We start from the raw sequence: 26,941 nt of genomic DNA on the forward strand, positions 1-26,941 counted from the left end.
TAATGTTACAATGCACTTCGGATTAATACTCAATTCTAATAAAATTGATAGAAACTCTTCTCCATTATAGCTCTGATTCCCTCTTTTTATGCTACTGTCATCATATATCATAAATCCAGCAATATGGTATGATAATTATTGCTTTCTACAACCTTATGTCTTCTAAAGAAGAGAAGAAATTAGAAAAGAATACATATTCTATGTTAGCCCACATATTCCTGGTGCTCTTCATTTCTCCCTGTGAATTTAGGTAATTTCCTTTTAGCCTGACGTAGTATTTTTTTTAACCTGAAGGGCTTCTTCTAGTATTTCTTTAATACAGCTCTGCTATCAGTTAATTCTCTCATCTTTGTTCATCTGAGAATGTCTTCATTTTGCCTTTATTTTTGAAGGATAAGTGTGCTGGTTATAGAATTCACAGCTGACCATTTTCCTTCAGCATGATGAATATGTCTTTCCGTTGCTTCTGACCTCCTTTGTGTCAGATGACAAATCAGTCAGTTCTTTTGATTACACACACACACACACACACACACACACACACACACACACACACAAGCACATTCCACTATACAAAATGAGTCATTTTTCACTTGCTGCTGTCAGGGTTTGTTTCTGTCTTCCGACAGTTTGATTCTGCTGTATCTTGGTGTGGATTCATCCTCATATTTATCCTATCCAGGTTTGTTGAGCGTCTTGGAAATGCAGATTAAAATTTTCCATCAAATTTGGGGAACTTTCCCTTTTATTTCTTCACATATTTTTTTTTCTTCTCCTCCTTTGTGGACTCCCACTGCATGTATGTTCACGTGTTTTGTTTTCTGAAGCATGGTTCATCCATTTTTTTCTCTCTGTTCTTCAGATTAGATAACTTTTTTTTTACTTCTTATAAATGTTTTTTTTTTTTAATATGAAATTTACTGTCAAATTGGTTTCCATACAATACCCAGGGCTCATCCAACAGGTGCCCTCCTCAGTGCCCATCACCCACACCCCCCCTCCCTCCCACCCCCCATCAACCCTCAGTTTATTTTCAGTTTTTAAGAGTCTCTTATGGTTTGGCTCCCTCCCTCTCTTTTTTTTTTTTTTTTTCCTTCCCCTCCCCCATGGTCTTCTGTTAAGTTTCTCAGGATCCACATAAGAGTGAAAACATATGGTGTCTGTCTTTCTCTGTATGACATATTTCACTTAGCATAACACTCTCCAGTTCCATCCACATTGCTACAAAAGGCCAAATTTCATTCTTTCTCATTGCCAAGTAGTATTCCATTGTGTATATAAACCACTATCTTCAGATTCACTGATTCCTTCTTCCGCCATCTTGAATCTGCATTTGAGCCTCTACAGTGAATTTTTAATTTCAGTTACTGTATTTTCAGCTCTAAACATTTCATTCTATTTATTTGTAAGTTCTTTTTCTAGAGAATTTTTATTGTTTGATTCCGTGTCCTATTTCTCTGCATTTTTAAACATGACTTTAGCTCTTTGAATGTATTTCTGGAAGCTGCTTTGTCTGCTAAATTCAACATCCAGGGACACTTAGAGATGGTTTCTGTTGACTACTTTTCTGTCGGTATGGGTTATACCTTGCTTTTTCTCTGCCTATCTCTCAATTTTTTGTCAAAAACTGAAAATTTTAGACAATATATTTTAGCAACTCTCAATTCTGATTTTTCATCTCTGAAGGTTGTTGTTTCTACTTTATGTTTATTTGATTGTTTGGGAAGTAATTTGCTTAGGCCAAGTCTCTGAATTGTCTCTCCCCTAAAGTTCAGTTATTTTTATTTTTTCTTTTAAGTTTGGCTCCCTGGGGCTCACCCTTGTGTCTGTGTAGATTAGCAGTAAGCCTGCCTCAAGCCAGTACGGCTTCTGTCCTCTGCTGATGGATCTTTGGGTAGGGGAGCGCATTCAAAGATCAGGTAATTTTCAAGTTAGCCACCCTGGCTTTTACTTTTTTGCGGACCTTTTGTGTCTCCTTTACAAGTGTGTGCAGCCTCAGAATTGGCCAGGAATGTGTGGCTGACTCGGATTCCATCTGGTCTCCACTGTTTCTGCACACAGCCTCAGTCCGGAAAATGCTTGGCTGGACCACGCAACCTTGGCTAGTGGGGTCATTGGCCCTCTCTGTTCCCCAGCCTCTGGATTGTCACTGCCACCACCACTGAGTATGAGCACGTCCCCCTGCTCCAGGTCAAGTGAGCCTTTTTCCTCGCCAGGGAACCTGCAGTGGCCAGCCTTCACATTCACAGTCTGCTCTACACTGTCAGAACCTCCATGTCAACCAGGGAGAGGGTGGGGAGGTACAGGGGCCACAGGGGAGATGAGAGCAGCCCCACACCAGACAGAACGCCACAGATTTCCATAAAGTTCAGCAGTTTTGCAAGTATAAACACTTCTCACATGGCTGTTTGCCTTTGGTTGATTTCCAGAACACTTATTTTTGGTTCTGGGTTCTGTCCAGCTTTATAATTGTTTTGGGGGGATGGGAATAGCTGATTGCCTCACTCAACTGTAGCTGGTATTTTCATCTCCAGGAGCCTTTTAACGAACAGAGATTTTGTTTGGTAGACTTAAAACATTTTCAGTGTTCACTTGATGTTTGGTATGTCAGGCTTGTTAAGCTGATTTTCTGCTTTTAAAACAGAAATATCCCTCATTTGGCTATGTTTTAGAATGGTCATAAGTTCTGGGATAGTAGCTTTACTGCATTCGTGGAAAAATTGCTTTTTCTATTTTTGGTTTAAGTACGTTAAAAAACAATGAAATAAAGAGCCACGGTCTTGAGCTACTTTTCATAAATACTAAATTTGAGGTTATATTGCATTTGGACACATTTTTATAGATATAAAAATTTTACACACTTTGTAAGGATTACTTATTAAATTCCATTCTTTCACCCCTTTCTGCCTACAGACTTCATATGGCCACACAGGACTGGCATAGTCTTAGTTTATCAGAAAGAGGAAGTTTTTCATACTTAGATAAGATTTGCTTCTAAATTTGTCGAATACTCAGGGATCCTTGAAGAAAATAGTACTTTGTAGCTGTGATTTTTCTTGTCACAGCTACAAAATTTGTTAATTTGTTAAATCAGAATCTCATCCTTAAAAACTAAAAAGCGTGTTGTATCTCTTTCCTGTAGCTCTTTGAGCATCTGCTGTGTTACAGCTTGTTTTTAGGTTAGTGTTTTTAATTTAGTGAAAGATCACTATGGTTTTACCTTATACTAAATAACTTTCTACCAAAGACCCAGTAGATACAAACGGCTTTCATTTGCGCTGACGGTAATCCGCTTTAGACAGGGGTGTATATCACTCTTGTCCACCTTGCAGGTCGCTTTGAAGAAGAATTTATCAAGATGCGCATGGAGAGACTTCAGGCATGGGTGACCAGGATGTGTCGTCACCCAGTCATCTCAGAAAGTGAGGTTTTCCAGCAGTTTCTAAATTTCCGAGATGAAAAGGTAGGACCTTTTGTTATGACAGTCACCGATCATATTGAGAATTGTCACATTCATACCAATTTTATGTCTGAAAGTTAAAATTATGTTGACTCGCTATTTCTCATTTCCTCCAAAGACAACGAGGGGATAGAAACCTAAATCCTAAACATGGGAAATTAGTCATGATAATGTGGAAGAACCGCTTGCCAGAATGGTTTTCCATCAGCTGGGAATGGATTGGCCCAGAGTGGGCAGGAGGTGAAGGATATGATAGGATGAGGAATGAAAATTTTTCCTGGATGCTTTAAAAAATAGGATAGGCCCCAAACTATGCAGGATATTATCAGTGTGAAGTGAGGGAAACAGTGAATGATTTCTTAAGATCACATTTTGACCTTGCAGTGTAATAACGTTATGAAACAAAAAGTAGATTCAGCATTGGACCAGCCTTCTCCAAGCCGAGGCGTTTTTCCAGAACGGTAGTCGCAAGTCCAGACTAAATGCTGGTCTCTCTTTGTCCCGTAGATAGTCATTCTGCCAATGGCCATGTATTCTTTGTTGAAGGTCAAGAAACCATTGGCTGTTTAACATCTCATTATTGTCTGCTTTGGAGATGGTTCTCTCTCTCCACAAACTTTTGCTCTAAATTGTACCTTTTTATTCTGAAAGATGTTTTCTCCATGTTTCTCTTACAACAAAGATGACATATCTTAGAAAGCAATGTAAAGAATAAAAGCATAAGTTTTTATAGGAGATAGGAAATATATTACAGTCCTAGAAAAAAAAGTCATGAAATTATTTTCGTGTTTTATTAAATTAAATACCGGAATATTATATACTTTGTTGGAAGTTTCAGGCAGATATTTACTTGCTAAACTGCTTTGTAGTACTTTTCCCTTGTTAACATGAACACATTTATAATAAGTGTAAATAATCAGGCTCTGTGTATGTTTACAGACCTACGCATACACTTAATATTGTACAATTATTTGGGCCTTATTTTCAGTTACTGCTTGTTTCTAGAATTGGTGGGCTTATTTGAGTGTGTGGCATGTAACCAGGCCAGGAACTAGAAAACACTGAGGTGCTTCAGCAATTTTTGGTCAAGATTGTAGGTCTAGACTTGCACCTGCTTTGGACAAGTCTGGTCTGTCTGGTGAGATGTGATGTCAGTCACAGTGTGCCGTGAGATCATACAGTGGTGAAACTAGGTTCTTTGAGGGAGTTCTGTCCATCAGTTCTGTTACTTTGGAGACACGAAAGCTGCATGGAATCCCTTCCCAACTTTCTTGCCTTGCTGGTACCCACAAGGCTCAAACAGAAGTCCTGATTTTCCAAAGATTTGATTTAGAAAGCGCTTCTAAAGGTTGTGTTCAATACAGAATATTATTATTAAAAAAAAAAAAAGAGATCTGGACACTGGGGCTTTAGGATTTGATATAATAGGAAGAAGAAAGAACCTGGGAGTCAGGACACCTGAGCTCTAGTCTGCGCTCTGCTGCAGGCTCCCTCTGCGATGTTGGCCTCGGCATTTGATCTCTTTGGGTCACAGTTTCCTCACCTGCTAAATGAGGGTGTAAAACTAGATACTCACTGAAAGCTGTGATTCTTTGGCCAGATATAGCTCATGTAGATGGATGGACGTAGGTAATCCCAAAGACCCGAGGAGAAATTACTAGAAATAAGTGGTTAGTAAGATAGCTGGATGCGGGGCGCCTGGGTGGTGCAGTCAGTTAAGCGTCCGACTTCAGCCAGGTCACGATCTCGCAGTCCGTGAGTTCGAGCCCCACGTGAGGCTCTGGGCTGATGGCTCGGAGCCTGGAGCCTGTTTCCGATTCTGTGTCTCCCTCTCTCTCTCTCTGCCCTTCCCCCGTTCATGCTCTGTCTCTCTCTGTCCCAAAAATAAATAAAAACGTGGAAAAAAAATTAAAAAAAAAAAAAGATAGCTGGATGCAAGACAGCACATATTTGCATACCAGCAATAAACACAAAATGAAAATCTAAAAAAAACTATCACAGTAGCATCAAAAATATATCTAGGAATAAATACAAGAAAATGTACAAAAAACTCTACATAAAAAGCTTTGATGTGGTGGTTCCTGGGTGGCTCAGTTGGTTAAGCATCCAACTCTTGATTTCAGCTCAGGTCATGATCTCACTGTGAGATTGAGCCCCATGTCGAGCTTGTGCTGACAGTGCAGAGCCGGCTTGGGATTCTGTCTCGCCCTCTCTCTCTGCCCGCCCCTGCTTGCATGCTCGCTCTCTCTCTCTCTCTCTCTCTCTCTCAAAATGAATAAACTTAAAGCTATAAGGAGTGCCCAGATGACTCAGTCGGTTAAGCATCTGACTCCTGGTTTGGCTTAAGTCATGATCTTACAGTTAGTGAGATTGAGACCAACATCGGGCTCAGTGCTGACAGCTTGGGATTTCTCTCTCCTCTCTCTCTGCCCCTTCCCAGCTCGCTCACTCTCTCTCTCTGGCTCTCTCTCTCTCAAAAAGTAAATAAGTAAACCTTAAAAAAAAAAAAAAAAAGCTGTGAAACATTTTTGAGAGAAATAAAAGAAAACCTAGCTAAGTGTTCCGTGGAATTGGGGAACAGAAAAGATGCCACAGGTGGAAAATCAGAGCACTAAGAATAGCGTAGCCAAGGTACTCTTGAAAAAGAATGAAGTAGGAAGAGGGCCTTATTGGATATTAAGACCTGTTATAAAACTAAACTAACTTTAAAAGCATGGTATGGGCATAAGGCCAGACAAATAGATCAGTGGAACAGAATAGAAGGGACACGATGTGAGGCAGAGATGGTACAAAGTCCAGTGGGGATAGGACAGTCTTTACAGTGAATGGTGCTGGGTCACTTGGGTGGCTTCATTGGGGAAAAATGAAATTTGGTCCCTACCGCACCACAGTCTACTATTGATTTTGTTAGGGTTGACATTGGTGTTGTGATTATGTATTTTGAAAATGTAGTCTTCTGTATTAAAGTCATATAATAGCCTTCTCTATATAAGGTATTTATAGGTGAGGGGCACCTGGGTGACTCAGTTGGTTAAGCATCCAACTGTGGCTCAGGTCATGATCTCAAAGTTCATGGATTCAAGCCCTGCATCAGGCTCTGTGTTGACAGCTCAGAGCCCGGAGTCTGCTTCTGCTTCTGTGTGTGTGTGTCTCTCTCTCAAAAATAAATAAACATTTAAAAAAAAAAAAGGTATTTATAGGTGAAATGGTACCATATCTGGGACTTCCAGTAAAATCAAGGAAAAAAATGCAGAATGGAGGAGAATAGAAAAAACAAGATTGGCAAATGTTGATATTTGTTTTGCAGCTGAGTCTGAGAGGGGAACTATTAGACTTTTCTGTGTACTTTTATATGTATTTGGAAGTTTCCATTGTATAGAGTTTTTAAAAAAAATCATTTCCAGGTGGTTTGCAAGTCTAATGTGAAAGGCAACACATAAAGCTTCTAGAAGGTAACATAGGGGAATATCTTCATACCCCTAGTGGAGGGATGGATTTCTGAAATATGACACAAAAATGACTAATCACACAGGAAGAGGTTGATAAATTAGACTGCATTAAAATTAAGAACAGCTGTGTATCAAAAGAAGCCTTTAAAAGTGAAAAACAAGCTAAAGTTACAAACATTTAGAACCAACTAAAGGGCTGCCTTTTAGAATATAGGAAAACACATACAAATCCGTAAGAAAGATAATCAGCCCAGTTGTAGGGTTGACTTGGTAACGTACTTCACAAAAGACAGTATCTCAGTCATCAACGAATGTATGGGAAAGTACTTAATCTCATTAGTCATCACGGAAATGCAAATCAGAAGTACCGAGAATAGTACTACACACTAGCCAGAAATGGCTGAACTAAACCTAGCGTCTTAGTGAGCTCAGTCCCACCTGCTGGTGGGTGTGCAAATGGGTAAGACCAGTTTGGGAAGTCACCCAGCGTTACCTACTAGGGCGAACATTTTCTGCCCGCATCGGGGCACATGTACATAACATCTTGCTCAACCGCTGCCCCCTGCCTGCAGGGCCTCAGGTGGCTACCCGTAGTAGAGTGAACAAACTGGGGAGTGTTCAGGCAAGAATGGAACCAATGGCCTGTGGCTCCACCAACAATGTGGCTGTAGCTCCTAAGCACAGGTTGAGCCAAAAAAGCCAGATACAAAGAATACATGGTAGGGTGGTCTTCACCAGCTCGGAAACCCAGCCAACCTACCCATGAGGGACTTGTGTCTAGAGGGTATAACTTGAAAGAAAAGTGAGGAACTGGTAACTATAAAAGAGGATAGTGGTTACCTTTGTGGGGGAGGGCAGGGGTCAGGACTGGGAAGGGACACGAGGGGCCTTCTGGAATGCCAGCTTGTTTCTCTTGGCCTTGGGGTAGGTTACACAGCTATTATCTTACACTTTGTGAGAATTGGTCGCACTGTATATTATGGCTTTAGGCGCTTTTCTGTGTGTGTGTGTAGATAGATCTTTATAGATCTATCTTACAAAAAAAATTTTTTTTTAAATAGCTCATAATATTGGTTCCTATCTTATATTTTAGAAAAGCTTTCACCTTTTTTAAGAAAACATTTAACCTAAAACTTTGAGGTACTTGGTCAGGAATATAGGGTGTGTTCGTGTTCACTGTTATATTGCTGTGCGTTGGGAAAGGATAGGAATTGAGTCCCCTCGCTCTGAAGGGACTTGGGCTCACAGGGACCGTTCTGCGCATTGGCACGTGTTTCGTGTACAGAGATTACATCTGGGGTGTGCACACTCCCTCGGTGGAGAGAGCGATGGCATGGGAGCTGCTGTCGACAATTAGAAAGATAGTCAGTGAGCCAGTCGCATTAGGGAGTTTTGAAAGACTGTGCTGTCCACGGTAACATTATAATGTTCTTATTTGCAGGAATGGAAAACTGGGAAGAGGAAGGCTGAGAAAGACGAGCTGGTAGGAGTTATGATCTTTTCCACCATGGAACCGGAGGCCCCTGACTTGGACTTACTAGAAATGTAAGAGAGATCAGCCTTTCCTTCCTCCCAAACCTGTGTCCACCTCCTGTGCTCGCAGGCCGGGGAGGCTGTGGTTGGATGATGGGGAGCACATCACTTGTGCAGGGAAGCGTTGTCTTTCTAGCCGTAGCGTCAGATTGAAGTCTGCTTCCTTTTTACCCTGAAGTTCGTGATTTCATAATGGACATGGTGGTTTCTAGTTACCTCTAATAAAGCACGATAATTTCAACAATAGCCACATTATGGAAAGAGCCTAAATGTCCATCCACTGACGAATGGACAAAGAAGATGTGGTTATATATACAATGGAATACTACTTGGCAATGAGAAAGAATGAAATCCTGCCATTTGCAGCAACATGGATGGAACTGGAGGGTATTATGCTCAGTGAAATAAGTCAGAGAAAGACAGATACCATGTTTTCATTCATATGTAGATCTTGAGAAACCTAACAGAAGACCATGGGAGAAGGGAAGGGGAAAAAAAAGAGTTCCAGAGAGGGAGGGAGGCACACCATAAGAGACTCTTAAATACAGAGAACAAACTGAGGGTGGATGGCGGGAGAGGGGAAAGCAGGTGGTGGGCATTGAGGAGGGCACCTGTTGGGATGAGCACTGGGTGTTGTATGGAAGCCAATTTGACAATAAATTGTATTAAAAATGAATAAAAATAAAAAATAGGTCTGATGAAAAAAAATAATAAAGCATGATAAAACGAAGTGGCACAGAACCAGCGCATGCCTACATGATATTCAACAAGGCAGAAATCTCTGAACATTGCCTCAAAGGAAGTAAATCTCTAACCTGCAGTTTCGTGCTATTTTTTCATCTGTTGTTTCTAATTATGTAATTTTTTTTTTTTTTTATGAAGGCTTGGTCGAAAATCTGGAGTAGTTCCTTTTCTATTTAAAAACTAACTAGAAATCTTGGGGCTTTTTTTAAGAAGATTTTTTTCTTATTATAAAAGTCTTGCTTATGTGTTACCAAATGTGTAGACAAGGGAAAAAACAAAAACAAAAAAACGTTACAACTGCCCAGAGAGAAAAATCAATGTTAATATGTGTTGACCTAGGTCTTCCAAAATCTCCTCTGTGCATATGTATCTAAGAGAAAAATTGTTTAAGCAAAAAAAGACCTCACACTATGCATTCTATTTTATAAGCTTTTTTTTTTTTTTCATTTAGCATTATGTTGGGATGATTTTTTCAGGTTGGCATTTTTTATATCCTCAAAGAACTGAGTTGTTCGGTATCACTCAGATGGTTGTGTATCCAGGTCACTTTCTCCAATTCATTGAAGTACTTATTGGAATGAATGAATAAACTACCCGATGGTACCTCCACCAAATAAGATATTCACGAAACCACGATTTCATTTCCTTTAGAATGATTTTAGTTAAAATTCACAGGGAATTGAGGGGGAACAGAAGCAGAGTTAAAATTTAAATGGCAGATTTTTAGGCAATTTTTTTTAAGTTTGTTTATTCTGAGAGAGACAGTACAAGTGGGGGTGGGTCAGAGAGAGAGAGAGAAAGAGAGAGAGAGAGAGAGAGAGAGAGAGAGAGAGAATCCCAAGTAGGCTCTGTGCTGTCAGTGCAGAGCCTGATGCAGAGCTCAGTCCCACAAGCCACGAGATCATGACCGGAGCCGAGCAAGCTGAAACCTGAAACCTGAGCCGAAATTGGGCACTTACCCGACTGAGCCGCCCAAGTGCCCCTTCAAGCCTGAGTAAAGGGCGTTGCTACAGTGCCAGAAAACCACTGCCCGTGGTTATGTTTGGTGCATGTGTCTCTGACCGTGTTGATTTTTCTCGTCTTGCACCTCACACTGACCATGTGGTGGCAAAGTCAAGGACATGCTGTCTTGTGTTTCGCCCCACAGAGAACAGAAGTGTGATGCTGTCGGTAAATTCACCAAAGCCATGGATGATGGTGTGAAGGAGCTACTGACCGTGGGCCAGGAGCACTGGAAACGGTGCACAGGACGTAAGTGCCATCCTCGCGGCCACTTCTGGGTTTGTAGGTGGCAGTGCAGGCCCCGTTTTGTGACCTTTACCACATTGGGGAACCGTCCCCTCAAACAGAAATGCACATCGTGCAGTAATGTCATACCCATGGCTCTCTGGTGACCCTCACTGGTCAGCCCTAATCAGATGACGGAGAACGGACTCCAACAAATCCAGTTCAAGAACTCTCACAAAAATGTGTCCCCTTAACTGTTTCTAGTTATTTGGGGTTTATAATCTGTGAATAATGAATCTTTTCTTCGTGTTTAGAGAATGCTTGTTGTTTTTAATGTCATGATTTTACGTTGTAATGTTTATCCATTTGGTAAGATTTGTTTATAGAAAGTTCTTCAACTTACAACGGGGTTACATCCCAAAAAGCCCATCCTGAGTGGAAAACACCCTAAGTTGAAAATACATTCAATACACTTCCCCTCCCGAACTTCACAGCTTAGCCTGGCCCCCCCTGGCTCGGGACGCTTGCATCAGCCTGCAGTTGGGCAGAGACGTCTCACACAGGACCGAGATGGTTGAGCGTCTCATACCGGACTCAAAGGGACAGAATGGCTGCACGGGTGCAGAATGCGTGTCGTGTGCCCGCTGTTTACCCCCGTGGTCGCCGGCTGCCCAGCATCACAGACAGGATCCTCCCATGTGTCCCCGGCCCAGGACAAGATCCAAATTCAGAATTCCAAGTACAGTTTCTGTTGAACGCATACCACTTTGACACCATCATAAAGGTGAAATATTGTTAAGTCAGGGACCACCTGTATGTGGCTACAGACCTAATATTTAAGAGAAAGCAGGATGCTGGGTCAGACGAGGAGCAGGGTGAGGGCAGGTGCTCCGCCAGCCGCTGCTGTCTGCCTGCACTTCCCTGTTCTGGAAGACTTCGTACCTCCCCCGGCCCCCTCCCCACGTGGCCTTGGTTTCTGGACCGTCATCCTGCTGAACCTTTGTTGTCTTGCAGTCAAGTCCTTGCATCTCTTGTCACATAGCCCAGGCCAGAAGCAGTCAAGCGTCGGCCGTGGGGTCAACACCCCGTGGCTGCCCTCCCACCTCTAAGGCCCAGCAGGCTTCACAGAGCCGGTCACCGCTGCACAAGTGCTCACGTGGCTGTCTATGGCCGTAGACTCTCGGGAGCTTCCTCCTCTTTGCGTCCATCCCGCCCTTATTGCCACAAGGCCTCCAGAGCCCCAGAGAGAGAGAGCTGAGCTCTCATCATGGTCGCTTGTGATGATCTCTGGAGAAAGAGGTGCCGTGAGTCCTAACTCACCTAACCTAGTACTAAGGCTAGTAGGTCAGCCATGAGGCCAGTATCTAAGAATCTTCTGGCTTTCAGCTCATACACCCTATAAGAATACTGGTTGTATTCAGGGTTTGGGTGCGGGTGGGGTGGGGGGTTGATTGTGTGTTTTAATAAAATGGCTTCTACTTTGAATTACAAAAATAATACCCACTTTTAAACTATGGTACTCAGCATAGGAAGGAGCTTAATTTTCCATTTTGTAAAGTTTTTTAACAGGTGGTATTTTTCTTTTAAATGAGGGGAAAAGAATAAAATTGGAAGTCAAAAACTAATTTTAATGAATAAGAAACTGAATGTGGGGTAACTTGTGAATGAATTATTAAGATACCACAGCAGAGTTAATAGCAATATTAAGATCTATTAAATCCAGACCCTAGCACAGCAAAGTTCATAGCAGTGTTAAGATCTATTCAGTCCAAGCCCTTATTACATCAGGAATTGGCAAACTGTGGCCAGCAGGCCATATCTGGCCTGGGGCCTATTTTTGTAAAAGTGGAACACGGCCATGCCCGCTTATATACGTACTGTCGTGGCTCCTTTCCCATTACAGTGGCAGAGTCAAGTACCTTCGACAGAAACCTGTGGCCCCACAGAGCCTGGAATATTTACCGTCTGGCCCTTTGCAGGAAAAAAAGGCCCTGTTTATACCGAATGGCCCTCTGCCACTCACATAATACTTTATATCAACAAAACCACTTGTGTGCCAGCTGTTCGTGCCCGGGGGGCAGACGCTGGGAGTGATAACAGTTGCTCCTTTGTCACGGCAAAGACATATGATGCTGTACCCTAAATATAGAAGTAAGCCCCACACGGCAATGTATACAAATGCAACACTAGAAAAGAAAACCCGCTCAGGCCTTGGGTCACAGGGAGCTAACTCAGCACGGAAGGGGGAGTGACATTCACTCAAACAGTGATTTCATTTTAAAATAATTAATTTTAGCTGTAAGCTCTTTTGAGGCCATGATAATCATTTCAATCGTAGATTCTTTGAAAGATGTTCCCTGTTTTTTAGAAATATTTCAAGTGCAAATCCTCCAATCAGAATTTCAAGGATATCACAAAAATCTGGGTTTATGATTTCTTTTAAAGAGTTAAATCCCTTATGTCTAATATCTAGTCAAGTTCAGGTTCCATATGAGCCATAAGGCCAGATTTATGAAATAGAGGATATTGGTGTGAGGCTGCCCTTTTTGGTGTGGGGGGAAAGGGAGAGTTGAAGCACTTGATTGGGATTTAGTTTAAGCATATCTTCTTTCTTCTTTTCTCTCAAAAGAGTGTCTTAAAATTGCTGATTTGTAAAGTGAGAAATGTGGCACATGCTTGGTGTGGTAAAGCACCTGGCTGGTGTCTTTAACCCCATGTATAGAGGCAAAAACTGAGTTACAAAAAGGTAAACGGTTTATTAAAATTAAGCCAATATGGTTTGAATTCATGTCTCTTGATTATTGCTGCTTATAGACCATATTTCAGATTTCTCTGGACTAGATGTTTTTAAAGAAACATTTGAATCTTTTCTTCTTTAAGATAGACCCTGCACTAAGCCTTCAAATGCAAGTAAGGCTTTCTTTTGAAAAGCACTTGGTGTGTTGAAAGGGATTACTTACAGATGCAGAGAAAATAGCCTAAGATAGACTCTGCTCAGAGTTTTCCAGAGTGACTGTAGAATTCTAGAATGTTAGCCCTAGAAGGACCTCAGAGATCATTTCATTAATCATGTTATACAGATGAGCAAGCTAAAACCCCCCTCCCTGGTCCTGAGTCCTTCTGCCATATTTTTCTGCACACATTGCTGCTTTCAGTTATTTATTTATTTATTTATTTATTTATTTATTTATTTATTTAATTTATGCAAATAATCGTTCATACATACATAACAGTGAGGAAAGCAATGTATTCGGAATCACACGTGCCAAACCCACCATTTGTTGGCCATGTGACCCTGGGCAAGTCCACTCACTTTATCTGAGCCTTATTTTTCTAACCCACAAAACCAAGATGTGGAGTCTCCGCCCGGTAGATGGGTTGTCGTGGTGATCGGGTGGTGTACATGAAAGTCCTCTGTCAGCCAGACATCTTCCAAATGAGCTCCCGGTCGCTCCAAAGGATGCGGGCGGTGGTGACGGTGGTTAATAATAATAGCATCTGCCATTTACTGAACCATCCGTGAATAATGAATTTTATTTTTAAAAAATCCTTTGTTCAAAACAATTTTATTAAAGAATATAGACTATTTTGAATCCTTTCAAATTTCTTTCATGATAAAAGTAATCACTTTTAGGAAATAGTCAAAGCCCATTTCAGTTTGCTCGGAGGACTGGTTAACCGTGCACTCCTTTTTCTCTTCCAGCATTACCCAAGGAGTATCAGAAGATAGGAAAGGCTCTGCAGAGCTTAGCAACAGTGTTTAGTTCCAGCGGTTATCAAGGTACGTCTGTGTCTATCTGTCTTGGGGCCATAAGTGTCTCGCAGACCAGCCACCCCTCCAGCCTCTTGTAGGCAGACAGAGACTCCGCAGTGACGGGCCCTTGTCACCGACACTTAAATTGGCTGGGCTGCTCCACTCAGGACTCCTGCAACCTCACTTCATTGCTTCTGAGAAGAGTGGAGGGTTGTTACACTATGTATTTTCTTGCTGGCCTTCTTCGCCTTTCTTTGTGCTCAGGCACAGCTCTTGCGCTCGAACGGGCAGCTGTGATACGTCAGCCTCCGCCCTGGCTCTCGTCTCCCCGCCAAACTCAGAAGTCCAGTCTTCCTGTTACAAAGGCCAGAATTCACCAACGCGGTTTGGAGGGAAAATTTGACTAAGTAACAAATTCACGTTGCTTTCTGTCTCTCCGCAGCTTATAATTATTTTCAACTTGTCCCACGTTGTAGATCTTACCTGTGGTTTTTCGAATTCATTGTACGTTTACATTGCCCACACTTGCGAGAACAAGCCAGCCATTTCCCCTTATGTTTTGGTTTGCTTTTGCTTCGTTTGCCCTGTGGAGCAGGTAGGGAGTCCAGGTATCTGTCAGGTGAGTGGCAGTTCTTAAATCTGAGCGTGTCCCATCACTTACAGAAATGATAGAATTGGTACTTCGACCGAGTTCTGTATCCCAATTCCTAGGGAAGATAGGTCGTTGGATGTCAGTGTCTGAGTATCTTCAGGAACGAGAAATTAGTCCCTCACCAAAATGTATTGGGGCTGCTGTGTATGAATATTTCTTTTTGGCCTGGCTGAATTGTGTTTTATAATCCCAACTTTCAGATTGATGGGAGCGTTGAAGATTAGTTAATCGGGCCCCCTCTTTCAAGATGAGGAACGTAGGCCTGGAAAGATAAGCTTCTGGCCAGGGTGCCACGGGGGTTGATGCAGAGGCCAAGTCTAGGACCACATCCACTGCTTGAGTGCCGGCCAGACCCTGAGAGCACGCTCATCTTTGTGGTTCTGTAGTGCGTTGACGGGATGAGAGCTTTTGTTCTGAAGATGCTGGACCCCGATCGTGCACTCACATGTCAGAGCTCACCCGGATCTGCGCCTTCCTTAAGCCTCACCTGAGAGCTGGGTGTCTTCCGGCTCCGCCCTCACTTCCCTCCATCACCTCTTCCTGCACACAACCCGTGTGGGGGAACTGGCCCTGCATTTGGGGCTCCCCAGGCTCTAGTCCCTCACAGCCCACATGCAGCGCCTCCCGTCCCCCCGGGGCTCCTCTGCCTGTGGAGGGCTCCTTCTTCCACCCGCGTGGCAGGCTCAGCCCTTTCTGATTTTAGTTCATTTGGATTTCTTCATTCCTACAGTGCTTCAGTGACTCGAAGGGAAAGTATGGCTTTTGAGTTTATGTGATATTATTACGTTGAGAGCAGCAGTCTTATAGGTGTCCCCGTCCAAGCTAGAATGGAACCGCTCCAAGATTAGATTTTTAAGCCCAACAATGATCCTTCCAATAGCTTCCAAGTTTGTATAATACGTGGACCCATATTTGAGGTCTTTCGTCCCTTGAAGTCACGTATAAAACTTAAAAATCACTCAGAGCTAGATCACAGAATGTGTAAACAGCAGTTCACTCACTGGTTCTCCTGGTCGATGCTGGGAAAGACACATCACTCCCTCTTCACTAAATGTGATGTTTATAGAGGGTGCAGATAATTTGAACCAAAAGTCTTGAAAAGGGGGAAACAGAAGACATTCGGTAATCTGAGAAATGGTTCCTAAAGGTCTTCTTTGGTAACGTTATAAAATCTTCCCATATATTTCTCATTCTGTATGTGCATTTTAGTGGAGTCTGTGTACCTTCAAAATGACCAGCTTCTCTCCGGCGTTTTATGTCTTCTGTAATTTCAGCCTGAAGCGACCTAGAAGAAAGGAGGGATAGAGAGGGCTGCAGGGGGGCAGTAGAGTGAGGCCCCGACAATATCAGGACATCCTAGAGGGGAGGAGACAGTAAGAGATGACCTTCTCCACGGCGCCCACCTGTGTATTCCCTTCCGAACCACAAACCACACTCAGAGAAGCACTGTTTGCTTTCTCCATGTTTTCTGTGCTTAACACTATCCTCAGTGCGTTGTCAAATACTCCGGTTGCAAGTGGCACTTTGCCAACTACTAAAAGTACTCAATGTCCTACGCTTTGTGTTGAATATCATTCACCTTACTAGAGATCTTGTTTTGAAAGAACTTTTCAAGACTGGCCTTTGACCTTTCAAGGCAAATGAAGGTCAGCAGAGTTGAGTTCTGTGTCTCATCACGTGTTCCTTTGCCCACACGTGCTGGCTTCTTGGGGCAGCGCTGCACTCTTTGATCTTGAAGTAATTCAGATGATTCCAGTTCCTGAGAACATCTTGGATTATGTTAACTATAACTTTCCACAGTCCCTTTAAGAATACATGAACTAATTACTGGAACAACATGGAGACCATTAGCATCGCCTTTGCACAGATCTATGAGGCGCTTCATATCCTTATGGATTATCATGGAAAAATAACTGATAAAAATATTGAAATGGTTATCTTTGGGGGAGAAGAGGAACGGGTACAGAAGCTAGACCTCTAGACCTCTAGTTTTATCTTGTTCCGTAGATTCTACTTTGGAACGATGTGAATGTTTTACATTTATTTTTATATTTGTTGTTTTACTTTTATTATTAGAAAACAAATTTAAATGAAAATGTAAAAAAAAAAAAAATTCCTAAAAAGCAAAAGCAAAATGAATCATTGGATGCATCAAGAGGAGGGCATAACCATGTAGAGAATTACTTCAGATCACCTTAAAACAACGAATTTTGATTATACGTCCCTAGTAGCAGGTGTCTTAAAGCCAAAAAAGACTTCAAAAATCTCGTTTTTCAGTAATCATGTAGTTAGCATAAAATGTTGGTATTGCTTTTCTAAAGCTTCTAAAACTATTTTACGTTCTGTGGGGGAAAGCAAATACGTAATTCTTTTACTGTTGTTAGGAACCAAGTTTTAAAAGAGAGAAACATAAAGATCAAAAGTTTTAAAACCCATTATGAAAAATCCTGTAGTCCTAAATTTGAATTGGAAATGTCAATATGAGTTCATTATGATTTCCCTGTTTTTAAAAAAATGCAGCTTGCCTCACTCTGCACGTTGAAAAGGCCCCGAAATATCCAATCCAGGAGTGAGAAGCGCCTCTAGCGCCACCCACAGGGGGATTTCTGAACACTGCGCTCCACCCACATGAACCAGAGCTCCCCGCAGAAAGAACTCAGAAGCCAGTTTGAAGAGCCTTCCGCTGGCCTGTAAAGAGAAAATTTGAGCATTAGTGCAAGTAATAATTTCTGTGAAGTGAAGCTTATCGAGTACGTTTAAATCCAGATTTCAGTGCTTTTTTAAAAAGTTGATCTCCATTACCTTTAGGGGACTGGTTAGGGAATCAACTCATTATTCTGAAAATGGTAAAGAGAAGGAAGCATTTAATGTGCTTTTTCTCGTCCAGTACCTCACGGTAAGCAGATAGCTGATAAAGGAAGGTTCCTTTTTATAGAAGTGCTTCAGATCGAGAAAGAGTAATCGAAGCGGAAAAGCAACAGTTTACACACCTTTCCTCAAATAAAAGACCGAGACTGTACAGGGAACCGAGGACTGTGTTATCACCACAGAGACAGTCAGCAGAACCCAGACTGTAGGTAGCAAGACAAGTACCCGGTTTCTTTGACACCCGAAAAAGAAATTTGCAAGAAAACAAAAAGGAGGGAGGAGAAAGAGCCTATAGACTGAAGAAACACTTAGGCTCTCGGCCACCTGGACGTTCTTTGCGTCCTGAAAGCAGCCACCTTGATTTCGGACATCAGGGAGCTGCACACCGCCTGGATAATTTATGTCGGGAACAGTTTGTCTTTTCTACAGTGTGGTGTTGGTATCGTCCTTGCTTTTTGAAGAGTCCTTATCTTTTAGGTAAAAATTATGAGTGAACTGTTACACGGCCAGCGAAAGAGGGAGGTAAGGAGTGGATGGTACAGGTGAAAAAAGACTGGCCGTGAGCTGTTCATTGGGAAGCCAGGTGACGGGTAGATTGCAACTCATTACACTGTCCTCTGGTTTTGAAACGTGTAGGATTTTCTAGAATAAAATTTTTAAAATAAATGAAGTGAAAATACAACTTACGACCACTGATGTTGCTCTAATGATTTCCAGGCGAAACGGATCTCAATGCTGCGATAACAGAAGCAGGAAAGACTTACGAAGAAATTGCCGGTCTTGTGGCAGAACAGGTATCCACATAGACACGCGATTCCAGTAAAGATTTCATGCTGTCGAATCCACGTATTTAATCTAACCTATTTTAAAACAAACTTCGCAAATAGATATCCTTCTCTTTTCTATCCCTGTGTATCTTTGTTAATGGTATTTGGTAATAGTTTTTCTTTGGTTAAGCAAAAGTGCTAGATGAATGTATCCTCGGGAATCTAAAGGAGAGTTACAGAGAGGGAAGGAGGCAAACCATTAGAGACTCTTAAATACAGAGAACAAACTGAGGATTGATGGGGGGTGGGGGGGAAGGGGAAAGTGGGTGATGGGCATTAAGGAAGGCACCTGTTGGGATGAGCACTGGGTGTTATATGGAAACCAATTTGACAATAAATTATATAAATAAATAAAAAGAAAAAAAAAACTAAAGGAGTACTTTCCGGTGTCGATGGCTTGGACCCATCCTTCACCAACAGGGGGTTGGAACATTATAGCAAGAACACTGTTCAAGTCACTGTTTGGACCCTTAGTCTGTCTGAGCCTTGCTTCACTCAGCTGGTAAATGGTGATGGGAGAGCCTGCCTCGTAAGGATCTCAGCAGTCAGCAGCTCACGAGGAGAACATACCTGCTGTGGCCCCTGGGAAAGGCAGGTCCTTGTAACAGCCACATGGCTTTTATTGGGGTCTTCAGTGGCCCAACTCCAGTTCTTTTGTATAGACAACAGATCAGAAATTCCCTAATGGGGGATAACCATGTATGTTGTTTCAAATCCCTAAATTAAAAAAAAAGTTTTTAGTTCAGTTCTTGAGATACATCCTTGTGCACGCACATTCATGTTGGTCATTGACTACCTCTGCTTGTTATAAAGAGATTAATTTTTAGAACTGTGCATAACATAACTATTAAAAATTATAATTCAAAAAAATTTAAAAATTTTAGGTTGCCACTTAAGGTGGTTGCCAGATTTTTAATTATATTTTACGTTCTCTGCTAAAATTGAGACATTGATTACATCTTATTTGCTCATATATAAACAGACAGTATTGACTAGCTTTTTTCCCCACATAATGTTATATTTTGAGCCACCTCAAAATAGCTGATTTTACCAACCAACCTAAAAATTATCTGATGTTCTATCATTTTCTCTTCAATCTACAACTGAGAGTGTAATAGCCTTGGAGGGTTGTTTTCTTACAGGAAAACTAGGCTGAATGCATAGCCCTTGACCATAGTAACTAGCACCTGGGGGCTTGGCTGACACAGCCCTCAGGTATGACTGTTTTCTTGTCCTCCGTTGCCTGGATTTCTCTGCCAGTAATAACCGATCTGTGTCTTGTTACAGCCAAAGAAGGATCTCCATTTCCTCATGGAATGCAATCATGAATATAAAGGTTTCCTTGGCTGCTTCCCTGATATTATTGGCGCCCATAAGGTAATTTGATCGCAGAAGATGACGCGGGTGAATCCGGCTGCCACTCACGGCCACCTGCGCGGTCCCTGTCTGTCAGCACAGCCCTGAGTCAGGAGGGGCTTTCCGAAATAAGCTGGAAACTGCTTGGTCTGTTTAAATAGTGAGGTCCCCGTAGCACGTTTAGATCATGGGGAGTTTCTAGTTTTTTGGATTCTATAAAAAATAATTTTGAGGAAACAAAAATATGAAAAACGCTCCTTTATGCACATACTTAGGTCAAGTATCAAACAAAATAATCCTGCTGTTTGAAGTTGAAGACAATGTTAGGAATACTGCTTTCCCTTTGTGAGACCCCTGTAAGCTGCTTGGGCAAGTCCTCTGAGATCCTTCCCTATTGATATGAAATAAGATGTTCTGTCCCTGGGCCTGATGAAAGGCTTCCTGACTAAAACTTCAATGGTCAACATCAATTTTATATTTTTAGGGTAATAGGAAGGAAACTGTGTAGTATCGTAAGGTATCGTAAAGGTATTTTTAAACTGGATTTAGAAATGTTTTAGGGTGTCCTCACATTTTGATTCTGGTTAATTTTCCTCTGTTTCAGATTCTATATTAGTTCAGAATGTGGACTTATTTTATCCACTCTAGTACTTCTCTAGGGTATTGTGATGTACTTGGGTTTGTGAGGAAAATCTCCACAGAGGGCTGGTCTGTGACCCTAACAGTCCTGGCACGAGGCCCCGTTAGCCTTTGACTTTGATAACGGAAGTGTCAGGAGGGGGTGGCGTAGGTAAACAGGAAGCTTTGTGCAACTTCAGATCTTTTCATACAAAACTCAGAACATTCTCTTTACAACCCACCCGTCGCCGGACACTTCGGTGTTGCCACATCTTGGCTGTCGTGGGTAACGCTGCAGTGATCCTGACGGTACAGTTATCGCTCTGAGACCATGTTTTCATTTTCTTCAGATACGCGCCCAGGAATAGAATTGCTGGGAGAGTAGACCTTAAAAATGCTCATCATAAGGGGGCGGAAAAAAAAAAAGCTTGTAACCGCGTGAGGTGAGGGATGTTCATAGCACCGTGGTAATCGTTTTGCAATATATACGATACGTCAGCTCCTACAATATTGTGTGTCAATTATAAATAAAACGGAGAGGAAATTAAATAAAATAAAAATCTCAAAAAAAAAAAAAAAACCCAGCTCAGAAGGGTTAGCTTGTTGTAGGGATTGGTGCCAGCACTTAAGAGTTTTGGGCATGGAGCCTGATGTATGCGCGAGTGTGAAGTTTTTCCTTCCAGACAGCTCTAATGAGCTCTCTGATGGTCCTGGAGTGGGAAACATTTGGCAGCTTTCACAGCTACCTCCATGTGAGTATTAATCTGAAATCGGTACGGCGCTCCTCGCAGAAACCAGAGTAAAGCTGGTGACCCGCCGCTCCAGGACAGCACAGGGGGAGAGGCCCCGGGCGCATGCGCTCGTCCGTGTCCCTGATCAAACGACTTTGCAAACTGCTAATGCCTCTTTCCCTCTTCCATACCACTCTTGTCCAGGCCCTGACTCTGGCTCACAGATACTACAGAAATAAGAGCGCTGTTTGGTTTTCTCTTCTGTCGTGGCGTTAAACAGTCCCATTTTAGCTTAGTTCTGTATTTCAAGAAAAGCAACCTTCTTGCTTCCAAGCGACTTACGGGAAGTTACAGTTAGGTGCTTTCCTGTGTTCTTATTTTGTGGGGACATTTTTTTCTTGTTGAGTAGCCAGTCAGGTAGAGAATATGTTGGCACTGTTCTATTTTAGATTAATGGCTAATCCTTTTAGCTCTGTTTTATTCATACTCTTGCATTTGTATTTCACAGGCAGCGATAGAAAAAGTGAAAGAAAGTGACAAACTGGTGGCAACTAGTAAGATCACCCCACAGGACAAACAGAACATGGTGAAGCGCGTTGGTACCATGTCTTACGCGTTGCAAGGTAAGAGAGAGGTTCGTGCACAGCTAGCGGAGATTTTAAACCCCACCCCCACCCTCAGCCCCCAGCAAATCTGCTCTTCTTGCTGGAGAGAAATCCAAACGTGAACCACAGCTAGTAGGTAACCAAGAGCTGATTTAAAGTATTCTCATAAGCCCGTTGTTTGCAGGATCCCAGTGTTAATGAAGATTTGTAATATTTATTTATTCTTTGGCACATTTCCCTGACATAACTATGGATGACAGCCTGATCAAACCTGTACATTTTTATTATCTCTTAGAGACAGTGAAAATTACTTTTATAACCCTTAATATTAGCTCCTTTCGTAACACCGTGTGAGATTCCCAAATTCAGCTTTTAGCACTTTGTAACCTGTGTCCCCCAGGACGCTAGAATGTAAAGGGAGATTGGACATAGCGTTTTCAGCAAAGTTTGTTAATAAAAAGAAGATATTAGTTAATTTTTATATATTTGAGTGCTTTCCAGCAGAGAGGAGCAGTGAACAGACTTTTCCTGTTTTGACGGGCGGGTAGAACAGGTGTAAGCAAAGGAGAAGGGGGAAGGATGTTCTAGTTGGAACAAAAGCACACAAAAGAATGGGACAAGATCCTCTCCTCTTGGCCTTCGGGCAGAAAGTATACCTGCAGGTTGTTGGGGAGTAAGTGTGGTGATTGTGGAGGGCCTGGAGAGCCAGGCCGAAGAGCCTAGACTTGACATGGGCATTAGGAAGCCACTAAAGGTTTGATGTTGGGGGCCAAGGGGGTCCACTGCTCCAGGAGAGGGTGGGAGACACTGAAGGGGGCAGACGTCAGGAAGCCCACAGAGAAGACGACTGCTTCTGCAGTCTGAGAGTTTGAGGGGCTGAAAAAGACGTGGTGCTCAGAGAAGAGAAGGGCCCATTTACAGACTTCGCCAGGAAACACCCCTCGGGGCTAGGGAACTAGTGGGGCAAAGAGAAGAATGTCTGGAAGATATCCAGAACTAGGGCAACTAGAGGCAGAAATGGGAAAGCCTGAGTGAAGATTTGGCTCTTGAAGGGTTTGCAATGGGGAATTTGGTTTGAACTTGTGTTTGAAGTTACCCAAGTAGATAAATGAGAAGCTTCGCATGACTCCAGCTAACACGAAACTCAGGACAATTCCCTTTTTGTAGGAATTGGGGCCAGCAGCTGGCTTTCTGGGCACAGAGAACAAGGGGAAATGCAAGGTGGAGGTGTGAGAAGTCCCCTCCAGAGTTGGTGATGGGATGGGGGTGGCACCGAGAGACCAATTTCCACAAGGGAGTCATTTGTGAATCGATGGATTCAGCAAAGATAAAGAACGGGTGTCAAGTCCTCTCGCCTGGTAAGACGCCGAGTTCCAAGAGCCCTGGTGCTCAGGGCAGCGAAGCTCTGTTACAGAAGAGGGTTTCTCTGTGTCTCATCCATCTGCACAGCTGTTCCAGGGCGCCCCAAGAAACCTGCCCAGGCGGTGGCCGCGCGAGGGGGACCAGGGCAGGACCCACGAGGTGCCTTGCTAGGTCCTCCATAACGTGATGCTCTCAACTGCATTGTTGTCTGCAGAGAATAACCCCCAAGTTAGCCTTCTGCTCGATCAGTTCTGTTGGGACAGCAGTCCACACGTGCGTGACCATGTCAGGCTTCTTAGTATCTAACACGTAAACCCACAAAACTCATCGCTCTGCCCGAAAGTATTGTTTGCCATCAACTGCTCAGATGTTCTAGCCTCTGCATAGAGTGATTTGTCAAGAACTGCCCCTGCCCTGAAGCCAAGCAGATTAAATCCAGTTGATGACGGATCACAACCCAGCAGAGAAACCAGGTGTTGTCTGTTGAAGTTCAGGGGTACTGATTGATGTCTTGGGTTTGGTTGTAGCTGAGATGAATCACTTCCATAGCAACCGGATCTATGACTACAACAGCGTCATCCGCCTGTACCTGGAACAGCAAGTGCAGTTCTACGAAACAGTAAGTTGGCCGCCGGCCCCAGGCCCTTTGTGCGCACGTGCGCACACACACACACACACACACACACAGAGGAGGATTTGTGGTCACTTAACTTTGACCCTACAGAGTTAACCTGTTTGTATTTTTTAATCCTAAGTATTAAACCAAAGGAGGTTAATTATTGGGTGTGTTTTTTAAAACCCTTTTAATTATATCTGCCTTTTCCTTTTCGAATGGTACAGCATTAGAAAAGGTTTCTCTTCAGGAAGAAGGAGTACTGGAGGCTGGTTGTGAGGCCCCCATAAGTCCTTTCTGGGAGGTTCCCCACCCCCGCAGCCTCTCTGTGCCTAGGGAACAGGGAAGGGGAAGGGGCCTGGCACCACAGGCGGCCTGTGGGAATGACGTCTCCCTGTGCACCGAAGGAACTTCAGAAAGAAAACAAGCGAGAGGAAGAAGCCCCAAATGTTTTCATTTAGGAAACCGCAACAGAAATGTAAACTCTTATACTCTGCATAGTAATTTTATCGTTGACCGGGGGTACAGTCAGTAAAGAACCTGGCATGTAAGTGGAAACTCAGACGTCGGAAGACAAGTCCTGTCACTGCGTGATTGACTGTGTGTGTTGGCTGCCCGTTTCTTACTAAGTTTTCCACTGTTTCCTCGGTATTATCTCATGTATGTTCAGGATGGTGGTAGGCAGGCCCCAAACTCCCGTCCACGCACGTGTCCTCTCTGGGCGAGACAGCGCCGAAAATGTCTGTCTCCAACAGACTCTTGAAAGGAAGCTGTGATTGGTGTGCTCTCCACGTGTTGTGAATTGCGTGTCAGAAGCGGCTGGTTTTGGCGCTGAGTTTCTAGAAAGAATTCCCTTCCGCCTTGTATCCTCTGCAGCGTGGTTCCTGGGCTCTCCGGCTGCACGCTCCGTGTTAACCGGTGCCGCTGTAAGGTTGCTTCTCATCATGTGTTGGAATCACAGATTGCACTTGTTCTACGTGAGAAAAGAATTGAAGGCGAATTGCTGAAATTCTGATAATGTTGATTTGTTCAGTAATCTGAAGCCCAAGTGAGGTGTAATTATCAATGACCTTGTGACTCAAAATAGAAACCCGTGCATTCAATCACCGTCCTTGTTAGATGCAACAAGTTTTATGAGAAAGTACCCTTAAGTTGTAAAATGCGCATATTTGTTCACGGAGCAAACATTTACTGAGTACCTATTATACACCAAGCACGCATTCCAGATACTTAGGCTCCAAGAATGGCGAAGACATCTGTGTCCTCAAGGACCGTGTGGTCTCCTTGGGGGCAGGGTAGACACATGATCTCCTCCGTAATACGGCACTGGCCGTAACGGTGCACCTGTGTGCTGTCTCCACATTGGCGGCCCAGCAGCAGGCGGGATCAGAGAGGCGCGCTCAGCAGAGGGGCCTCAGGAGTCCATGGTGTCCAGCAAGGCAGGGGGATCTGGGCGAGCCTGAAACCCGCTCTCTCTGCCTCACTGGAGGGAGAAGTGAGTAGCCTGGCAGTGTGGCTCCCCAGGGAGGAAGGGGCCGTGCTGGAAGGAAGTGGCACCCTCTGGGCTCTCAGGGGGTCTCTCTGGCTGCCTGGTGCTGGAAGAGACTAGAAGCATAGCCCGGCTAAAGTATTTGTTCTTAAAAAATGTTTTTAATGTTTATTTTTGAGAGAGAGAGAGAGACAGAGTGTGAGCAGGGGAGGGGCAGAGAGAGAGGGAGACAGAATCCGAAGCAGCTCCAGGCTCCGAGCTGTCAGCACAGAGCCCGGCGTGGGCCTCGAACCCACAGGCCATGATGAGATCATGACCTGAGCCGAAGTTGGACACTCAACCGACTGAGCCGCCCAGGTGCCCCTCAGCTGGAATGTTTGTAATGTTTTACTCATAAGAGATGGAAATAGTAGAATACTATGAATTCGTAACAGGAGTGATCTCTCAAGGTTATTTCGTTTTTCACCAGATTGCAGAGAAGCTGAGGCAGGCCCTCGGCCGCTTCCCGGTGATGTAGGACAGAACGGCACACGAAGCGAACTCCCAAGTGCTTCTTTCCGACCTGGGGCAACGCAATGTGATGTTTTTCCCCTGCCATCAAAATCAAAAAGGAAGGAAAGAAAACCAAAAAGAAATAGAGTTGCAAAAAACTGCATCTACTTTATTAACCAACTGAAACGCACCGGTTACTTAGGGATAGTCTTGTTTTGTTCATTTCCACATCCGTTATTAAAACGATGGAAATCGTCTCTATTTTTGGAAAGTACTTAAAGTTATCAGAATTTTGAACAGAAGATTAGGGGTTTCCCCCACCGGTATTTTACATAAAACTGTAATTTTTACGTCGCCCACGATCTTCTGGTTCTTACCCAATGTCAGGTAATTACTAATTGCTTTCTTAAAAATATGAAGTATGCCAGAATAAAATATATATATGTTCGTATATTTTTATAACTCTTTTCAGTCCTTTGGGATTCCTGTCTATTTAGGGAAACCTACATGCCTTTCACTGACATATTTATGACTCGGGCGCTCATGTCTTCGGGAGAGAGGAAGCAAAGAGGGGCTCCTGGGGCGGCCGGCCCCCTCGCGTACAGCTCGGTGGTGGCCCGTGGTCCCATCAGAGCACGCGCCTGGGCAGAAACTGAGGATCAGATTGACGCGCACCCACTTCCCTCAGGACCATTTCGAGTGTCCCCTCCTTGGGGAGGGCTCGCTCTCCCGGCGCTCCCTTCCTCGGCTCGGTTAGGGCATGGTTCTTGCCAGAAAGACTGTGTTGAGAAAGTTGGGGATGTTTCTAAAATCATCTGACCCGGCTCCTCTGCTCCCAGTGGTGGAGCCGCCCTGCGGACTCCTGTGCTCGGGAACGAGTGCTCGGGCGGGGGGGGGGTTGGGGACACACCTTCTCCCCCAGAGCTTTCACCTCGAATCTGAGCCGACAGTGGCTCCGTCCGGCCGCATGAGAAACGTGTGAGAGCGTGATTTGCCACTTGATTTGGATGGCAGACTAGCGGGCCGAGGGTATTCTCTGGAAAAAATGAAAACACAGCTTAGTAGACCTCTCCGTCCGCACCACAGCGAAAAGTCTGGGGACCCATAAGGGTGACAACCTGAATAATACACAGTAACCCCCGGAGCTTTTATGTTTAAGGA

The 26,941-nt window shown here is 43.5% G+C and overlaps 1 protein-coding gene across 2 annotated transcripts in view; it reads left to right on the plus strand.

The window, feature by feature from the left end:
• Positions 1-26,037, plus strand: part of SNX9 (sorting nexin 9) — a 104,651-nt gene extending 78,614 nt beyond the window's left edge. For both annotated transcript variants that reach the window (XM_023254527.2, XM_019831438.3), the window contains 9 exons: positions 3,333-3,463; positions 8,351-8,454; positions 10,334-10,437; positions 14,117-14,194; positions 18,405-18,481; positions 19,802-19,891; positions 21,728-21,842; positions 23,714-23,805; positions 25,758-26,037. In XM_023254527.2, the coding sequence (XP_023110295.1) occupies positions 3,333-3,463; positions 8,351-8,454; positions 10,334-10,437; positions 14,117-14,194; positions 18,405-18,481; positions 19,802-19,891; positions 21,728-21,842; positions 23,714-23,805; positions 25,758-25,805 (839 nt within the window). In that variant the 3' untranslated portion in view covers positions 25,806-26,037. The remainder of the gene's footprint in view (positions 1-3,332; positions 3,464-8,350; positions 8,455-10,333; positions 10,438-14,116; positions 14,195-18,404; positions 18,482-19,801; positions 19,892-21,727; positions 21,843-23,713; positions 23,806-25,757) is intronic.
• Positions 26,038-26,941: the final 904 nt, after the last annotated feature.

The sequence above is a fragment of the Felis catus genome, chromosome B2 (assembly GCF_018350175.1).
Source record: "Felis catus isolate Fca126 chromosome B2, F.catus_Fca126_mat1.0, whole genome shotgun sequence".
Taxonomy (NCBI): Eukaryota; Metazoa; Chordata; class Mammalia; order Carnivora; family Felidae; genus Felis; species Felis catus.